At 42.5% G+C, this 8,627-nt stretch overlaps 1 protein-coding gene across 1 annotated transcript; it reads left to right on the top strand.

The window, feature by feature from the left end:
- Nucleotides 1–4,893: 4,893 nt before the first annotated feature.
- Nucleotides 4,894–7,509, top strand: LOC110496583 (pro-neuropeptide Y-like). Its single transcript, XM_021572557.3, has 4 exons — nucleotides 4,894–4,965; nucleotides 5,394–5,581; nucleotides 6,887–6,976; nucleotides 7,213–7,509. The coding sequence occupies exons 2-4, from the start codon at nucleotides 5,394–5,396 to the stop codon at nucleotides 7,235–7,237; spliced, it is 303 nt and encodes a 100-aa protein (XP_021428232.1). The 5' UTR covers nucleotides 4,894–4,965; the 3' UTR covers nucleotides 7,238–7,509.
- Nucleotides 7,510–8,627: the final 1,118 nt, after the last annotated feature.

Raw genomic sequence — 8,627 nt, 5'->3', positions numbered from 1 at the left:
CTCAAACCGTCCCCAACTATACGGGAGCAACCTTTCTTCCCCAGTCCCTTCTCCCGAGTGCTGCCCTTTTGGCAGCTTTATGGGACTTGTCCAGCTGGTGAGCAATCAGCCCCTAATTACTCACCAACCCCAATCAGCCCCCATTAATCCTGGCCGGAGAGCCCGACAAGTCTCCCCCTTGGTGGCTGATCTGCTGTACGCCCCCCCCCCCCCCCCCCCCCCCCCCTTAGCTCTGTCGGGGAGGGAGGGGGCTGTCATCAGTGCGACGTATGTCTCCCTTCTCGATAGGGCATCCGCGTTTCCATGCTTCGCCCCTGATCTGTACAGTGTGTTTCCATGCTTCGCACCTGACCTGTACAGTGTGTTTCCATGCTTCGCCCCTGACCTGTACAGTGTGTTTCCATGCTTCGCCCCTGACCTGTACAGTGCGTTTCCATGCTTCGCCCCTGACCTGTGCAGTGTGTTTCCATGCTTCGCCCCTGACCTGTACAGTGCGTTTCCATGCTTCGCCGCTGACCTGTACAGTGCGTTTCCATGCTTCGCCCCTGACCTGTACAGTGTGTTTCCATGCTTTGCCCCTGACCTGTACAGTGTGTTTCCATGCTTCGCCCCTGACCTGTGCACAACAGAAAAAGAGAAGCGTTGAAGGGACAAGAACCACCTGGTGACCCGATCGTTTGTGTCCCTTCCCCTGGCCATCCAGACCAGGGTAGCATGGTCCGTGACCAGGGTGAAGTGGGTACCTAACAGGTAATACTTGAGAGTGTCTAGCGCTCACTTCACCGCTAGACACTCTTTCTCAACAATACAGTGCTTTCGTCTTATGTACATGATGGGGTGCTCCTCCCCATCGTGTATCAGGGATAGAACGGCCCCTAGTCCCGTGTCACATGCATCGGTCTGGACCAACATTGGCACCTGGAAATTGGGCTTTACGAGAATCGGATGGGAGCACAGCGCTTCCTTCAGGTGCCTGAAAGCCGCTTCTATCTTGCCCGTCCATTTCACTGTTTTCGGGAGGCGGGCCCTGGTTAGATTGGTGAGGGGGAGGCTATAGCCGCAAAGTTGGGGATAAACTGGCTATATTATCCTGCCAGTCCCAGGAAAGACTTGATATGATATGACTTGGATGATGATATCATCCAAATAGGCCGCTGCGTACTGCTGGTGGGGTCGAAGTACTTTGTCCCAGGCCTTGACGAGTCTTCCCTTGGTGGCTGACCTGCTGTACGCCACAATATGTAAACATTATTAAAGTGCCATTATTAAAGTGACTAGAGTTCCATTTATTAAAGTGGCTAATGATTTCAAGTCTGTATGTAGGCAGCAGCCTCTCTGTGCTAGTGATGGCTATTTAACAGTCTGATGGCCTTGAGATAGAAGCTGTTTTTCAGTCTCTGTCCCAGCTTTGATGCACCTGTACTGACCTCACCTTCTGGATGGTAGCGGGGTGAACAGGCAGTGACTTGAGTGGTTGTTGTCCTTGATTATATTTTTGGCCGCCCTGTGACATTGGGTGCTATAGGTGTCCTGGAGGACAGATAGTTTGCCCCCGGTGACACGTTATGCAGACCGCACCACCCTCTGGAGAGCCCTGTGGTTGTGAGTGGTGCAGTTCCAGGTGGTGATACAGCCCGACAGGATGCTCTCAATTGTGCATCTGTTTGTGAGGGTTTTAGGTGACAAGCCAAATTTCTTCAGCCTCCTGAGGTTGTAAAGAGAGTTCCTTGATGAAAACCTTCTCCAGAGCGCTCAGGACCTCAGACTGGGGTGAAGGTTCACCTTCCAACAGGACAAATGACCCAAAGCACAAAGCCAAGACTGTAGTGAGGTGTGTACTGGCGGCAGAGAAGTCAGGCACAGGAGAGCGAAAACTGATTTACAACGGTGTCCTTTAATATCCATAAACCACCGTCAACAGAACAATACAATAAACGGGTTAAGCAAAACCCGGTAATACCAGCATAACGTGCACAAGAACTACAAGAAACAATTACAGACAAGGACATGGGGGGGGGGGGGAACAGAGGGTTAAATACACAACATGTAATTGATGGAATTGGAACCAGGTGTGATGGAAGACAAGACAAAACCAATGGAAAATTAAAAGTGGATCAGCGATGGCTAGAAGTTCGGTGACTTCGACCGCCGAACGCCGCCCGAACAAGGAGAGGGACCAACTTTGGCGGAAGTCGTGACAAAGACAATGCAAGAATGGCTTCGGGACAAGTCTCTGAATGTCCTTGAATCGGACTTGAATCTGATCTAACATCTCTGGAGAGACGTGAAAATAGCTGTGCGGTGATACTCCCCATCCAACCTGACAGCTTGAGACAATCTCCAGAGAAGAATGGGAGAAACTCCCCAAATACATGTGTGCCAAGCTTGTAGCGTCATACCCAAGAAGAATTGAGGCTGTAATCACTGCCAAAGGTGCTTCAACAAAGAACTGAGAAAAGGGACTGAATACTTCCAGTCAAAAGTTTGGACACACCTACTCATGCAAAGGTTCTTTATTTTTACTATTTTCTACATTGTAGAATTATAGTGAAGACATCAAAACTATGAAATAACACATATGGAATCATGTAGTAACCAAAATAGTGTTAAACAAATCAAAATATATTTTATATTTGAGATTCTTCAAAGCAGCCACCCTCTGCCTTGATGACAGCTTTGCACACTCTTGGCATTCTCTCAACCAGCTTCATGCATTTCAATTAACAGGTGTGCTTTGTTAAAAGTTAATTTGTGCTTCACAGAGTTCAAGTAACAAACACATCTCAACATCAACTGTTCAGAGGAATTACCGCAAAGAAACCACTACTAAAGGACACCAATAGGATGAAAAGACTTGCTTGGGCCAAGAACATGAGCAATGGACATTAGACTGGTGGAAATCTGTCCTTTGAACTGAGTCCAAATGTGTGATTTTTGCTTCCAACTGCAGTGTCTTTGTGAGACGCATAGTAGGTGAACGGATGATCTCTGCATGTGCGGTTACTACTGTGAAGCATAGAGGAGGAGGTGTGATGGTGTGGGGCTGCTTTGCTGGTGACACTGTCTGATTTATTTAGAATTCAAGCCACCCTTAACCAGCATGGCTACCACATCATTCTGCAGTGATATGTCATCCCATCTGGTTTGAGCTTAGTAGGACTATCATTTGCTTATCAACAGGACAATGTCCCAACACACCGCCAGGCTGTTTAAGGGCTATTTGACAAAGAAAGAGTGATGGATTGCTGCATCAGATGACCTGTCCTCCACGATCACCCAACCTATTGAGATGGTTTGGGATGAGTTGGACCTCAGAGTGAAGGAAAATCTGCCATCAAGTGCTCAGCATATGTGGGGAAAGCATTCCAGGTGAAGCTGGTTGAGAGAATGCCAAGCGTGTGCAAAGCTGTCATCAAGGCTACTTTGAAGAATCTCAAATATTGTAACGCTTGTCGTCGTAAGGAAGAGTGGACCAAAGCGCAGCGTGGAAAGAGTTCATGATCTTTAATGTCAAGAATCACTCAAACAAAAATAACGAATACAAAACCGAAAGCGAACAGTTCCATCAGGCACAGATACTAAACGGGAAACAACACCCCACAAAACCCAAACGGAAAATGACAACTTATATATGATCCCCAATCAGAGACAACGATAGACAGCTGCCTCTGATTGGGAATCACACTAGGCAAAAACAACAAAGAAATAGACAACATAGAATGCCCACCCCAATTCACACCAGAGGGCGTGACAAATATCAAATATATTTGGGTTTGTTTAACACTTTTTTGGTTACTACATGATTCCATATGTTTTTTTCCATAATTTTTATGTCTTCAGTTTTATTCTACAATGGTAAAAATAAAGAAAGCCCTTGAATGAGTAGGTGATGTGTCCAAACTTTTGACTGGTACTGTATGCAAATGTGATATTTCAATTTTTTATAAATTATCAAACATTTCGAAAAAACTGTTTTTGTTTTGTCATTATGGGGTATTGCGTGTAGATTGATGAGTGAAACATTTTTTAAATCAATTTTAAAATAAGACTGTAATGTAACAAAATGTGGAACACGTCAAGGGGTCTGAATACTTTCCGAAAGCAATCTATATTACTTTTTTTTTTACAGTAGCATGAAAATACATTGAGAAAAGAAAACTCTGAACAACTTTTTTTTTAAACAAAGAAACCTGAAGGAAAGAAAGATAGGAAGCTAATGATATCCAATCAATTCCTATCACATGTATTTTGGGGGATGCGAGTGACAGAAAGAATATCCCATTTGATTGTCAGTAAAACATAAAAGAGAGGAGGACAAAGAGATGCGAGAAATAAAAGATATGTATAGCTGGGTGTGTGAGTGCATGCTGCATTTAATGGAGGTTTTAGAAACAATAAACACGTCCCAAAGTGAGACAATTATGTCGATATTGACAACCCAGAAGGGAGAAAAATAAAAACTTTTCATGAGATCAGATGAAAGATCTCTAAAACAACTCAAAAGTAAATGATAATTGAATTTATATTTCAATGAGTTCCCTCTCTTGTTGAGGGTGCACATCTCAGTGTCCTGTCATCAAACTCCCAGTCCATCCTAATCGTCACGTTATAAATTGGTCTTGGATCTGTGCCATGTCGCTTCAACCCAGTTTATTCCACTCCAGAGTGAAATGTATTCGTTTGAGAGAGAGAACAAATTACATTAATTTCCGCTGCTATTGTGATTTTTTTCAATCAATCATAAATGTTGTTTAAAATGTGTGATGACAGCTTACAGTGACGTGTCTGTCCGTGCACCTTTCCGGAATGGTGATTTGGAGACTTTTTTTCACTCGCCCTGCCCATCCTTGCACTGCGCGTTATAAAAATCGCGCCCCATGAGTGGGTACCCTCCAGTACGCACAGGAGCAGATAACGCCTGAGGACAACTTCTACCTAAACCATCCTCTAAACCCTCAACTCAATGTAAGTACTTCTATTACATCTATAGGCATTCTTAAACAAGATTAGTTTAGGATAATTTGTGTAACCTTTTTGTCTAACCTTTCTATACATAGGCCTATAAGTTTTAAGGATTTTCTATAAAGCTTTCATGAACCAATTTCACTCCCTTCACTGAAACTGAAATGTTTAAACAATTAATCCGAGGAAGTCAAATAAAAATAAATTACATTTTAAACAACAAAAACATATCAGTATAAGGTATCCTTCGGTTAATGCCGACAACAGGTAGGGAACATTCTTAACTTCTGACTTTTCAAGGTCTCAAGTTTTTCCCTGGTATACATTTTATATGATTTCATAGCCTTAGAAATTCAGAGCCTTGACAATGAAATGGTTAATATGGTGCAAAGTAGTTTTCTGATATTTTTCTCTTTTGATTCCTGTTAAAGATGCATCCTAACTTGGGTACTTGGCTGGGCGCACTGACTCTCCTCGCCTGGACCTTTATATGCATCGGGACGCTCGCGGAAGGCTACCCGGTCAAACCTGAAAACCCCGGCGAAGATGCGCCGGCAGGGGAACTTGCCAAGTATTACTCCGCTCTCAGACATTACATCAACCTCATTACAAGGCAGAGGTGAGTGCTTCAGCCCGGGTGTGACAAACTGGTGTTGTAAATGAAGAAATTATAAGGCTGAACGTTTTGTTTGTGAATATCCTTAGATATTCTTTTATGAGTAAGCCATAGGTCTAATTCGTTAAAAAAACATAATGATACTGTGATTATAAACGTATTTGTTAGCGCCTTTCATACAAACAAATTACAGCCCAAACCTGAAAGTGCTGTAGGTCTACAAATGAACACTTCAAAGAAACAGCAAAAACATGGAAGTGAAGAAATCGAATGATTAATATCAAACTATATATCAGACTACTGTACATCTAAAACTTCTAAACTCAATAACTAACCATCTTGGGGTCTAAATATATGGGACCCTTTTAAAGTGAATTAACCCATGTGTAGCTGGTTTGTATGTCTAATAATAGTGTTATTTCTTGCTCTATTCCAAATACCAACAAATCCAATCATGAATTCAGGAGACTAAAATAATAAAGGAGACTAAAACAATAAAGAAGAGTCACATTAAACCAGTGCAAACTTGTTGTTAAGTATGCTGTGTGTTGTCTAGATGAAACACCATCTTTAATCCCATAGCAGCACCCCACTGATGCTTAATTATCGTCATACCACATATAAGGCAATTCACCCTCCGTTCAGTCACACTCTATTCACAAATCTCAGTGTGAAATTAGTATTTAATTGAATTATTATCAGGTATGTTGACAGAGAATACATTCTCATTTACAGCAACAACCAAGGGAATAGTTATATTTGTATTTATTTTTACTAGGGGAAAGAGTGCCTCTTACTGGCCGTCCAAAACCACTTCCAGCTGCATCTGTTTTGGCATCCAGGGACCGACCAGGAAGAACCCTGCTTAGATTCAGAGGCTATAGTCATTATTAACAGTTTCAGCTTGCATTGTGGATGTGTTTCTTCTGTTAGTGTTGACGTTAAGAGTGGGAAAGGGTCATTACAAATTCCATCAGAAGAGCAGAGCTGACAACCAACAAAACAACAATTTATTATTCTACAGAAGGGCTCTATTAGGACAGGTCTCAATAACCAGACTTACATTCATATTGGCCCTAGAACATTTATAGTATGGTCAGTTATCTCATGTGGGTAGCACAGAAGGTCTAGTTCCTGAAGTTTAGTCAATGAGAAGTATGAAATTCCTGTCTCACCATCTCCTGTTTCAATCTCATGACATCTTTGTCTCTCTCTCTTGCTCTCTCTCTCTCTCTCTCTCTCTCTCTCTCTCTCTCTCTCTCTTGCTCTCGCTCTCTCTCTCTCTTGCTCTCTCTCTCTCTCTCTCAGGTATGGGAAGAGGTCCAGCCCTGACACTCTGGATTCACTGATCTCAGAACTGCTGCTAAAGGAGAGCACAAATACGCTCCCACAGTCCAGGTACCGTCACTGTGTGTGTGTGCACACGGATGTGTGTGTGTGTACATCTGTGAGTAACTCATGTTTTGTAGCGAGTAAAGTGTAGGCAGGTATATGTGTAAGTGATCCACTGTTTATAGCATTGCATGCATGTGCCTAGATATTGACATACTTAACAAAACACTATTTGAATGGATCTGTTCCTCTGGTCTAATGGCAGTTTGCACATAATTGTTATTTGATTTGTTCCTCCGCAGATATGATGAACCGTTGTTGTGGTAACCGTGTCACTGTTTCCGTCCAGCACCCTACCATCGCCACAACGATATACTGACCTCAACAACACGGCCGCCTCACCATGGCCGATACCCCATCCTAACAACCCCAGCTAGCACCATACATCCCGCTCTCCCCCATCCAGAGGCTACTCCTGTGCCAGATAACTAACTGCATATGTACAGAGTCTTATTTAAGTCACCCCTACATTGGTAAGTCAGGGGAGAGAATTATTGATTGTATGGTAAAACTGTGCTATTAAATATTCATTATATAACGGATCTACTTCTTTGCTGTTATTATAAACTTATTTCAAATGAGTGTTTAGCCAAGAGAGGAAATTAAGGTTCCTCCTGGCTTTCTACATTATACTGAAGAGGTAGTATGTCTTTAAAGGATGTGCATGCAGACACTCACAATACACATCTTTGCAATCCCTGAAGAGGTATTAGAACCCAGTTTGCACTCTACTCTTTTCTGGACAATTTGCAATTTGGTGGCTAAGGGCGCACTCTTGTGGTTGATATGTCTTATTGCATTTAACACGATGTGAAGGTGAAACCTGGCCTGAAATCAGAGTAGCTACAAGCCAGCCAGGCAGCTTCCCTGTAGAAAGCCTAAAGCCTCTCTCACATAGTGTTGATGAAAAAAGGTATACGAAATATTATACTATAATTGGGACATTTGTAATGAACTGTTCATTGGATTGGAATAACCATGGTAACCAGTGGAGGCTGCGGAGGGGAGGACGGCTCATAAAAGCTGGAACGGAGGGAATGGAATGGCATCAAACACATGGAAACCATATGTTTGATGTATTTGATACCATTCAACTTATTCCGCTCCAGCCAAAACCACGAGCTCATCCTCCCCAATTAAGGTGCCACCAACCTCCTGTGTTGGTAACACTTTGTCATATTACCCAACAAGTCAACATCGAATGATTGTCATACCAACAAGTGTAGGATGAGTAGACTGCTTTTGGAGGGGAATCTATACATATTTGAGACCGATAAAAGAGGACAAGGTGAGGGAAATAGAGGAGAAAGCAGAGAAGATGTCATTCAAAATGTTATGAATTTTGATGACTGAATATTTCTGACTGATATTATTTTTGTTATGGTGAATTCTGAACTATAACTAGCCCACATATCTGGAAAACTCAGTGCAAGTGCAAATTAATGTCTAATAAGAAATAGGGCAATAGGACCTTTTGTGATTCTAGCCTGTCATATTTGTATTATTATTATTTATTACTGCAGGCTATTACTACAGGTTATTACTACAGGCTATTACTACAGGCTATTACTACAGGCTATTACTACAGGCTATTACTACAGGCTATTACTGCAGGCTATTACTACAGGTTATTACTGCAGGCTATTACTACAGGCTA

The sequence above is a fragment of the Oncorhynchus mykiss genome, chromosome 18, assembly GCF_057628025.1.
Source record: "Oncorhynchus mykiss isolate SJ-2025 chromosome 18, ASM5762802v1, whole genome shotgun sequence".
Lineage (NCBI taxonomy): Eukaryota > Metazoa > Chordata > Actinopteri > Salmoniformes > Salmonidae > Oncorhynchus > Oncorhynchus mykiss.
The sequence above is the reverse complement of the archived record's forward strand: the minus strand, read 5'-3'. Positions and strand labels throughout refer to the sequence as shown.

Bases quoted from the DNA above. Each gene is read 5' to 3' on its own strand.
- LOC110496583 (XM_021572557.3), top strand. From the start codon at position 5,394: ATGCATCCTAACTTGGGTACTTGGCTGGGCGCACTGACTCTCCTCGCC. The intron at 5,582-6,886 runs GTGAGTGCTTCA...TCTCTCTCTCAG, and splicing joins AACCTCATTACAAGGCAGAG to GTATGGGAAGAGGTCCAGCC. The intron at 6,977-7,212 runs GTACCGTCACTG...GTTCCTCCGCAG, and splicing joins AATACGCTCCCACAGTCCAG to ATATGATGAACCGTTGTTGT.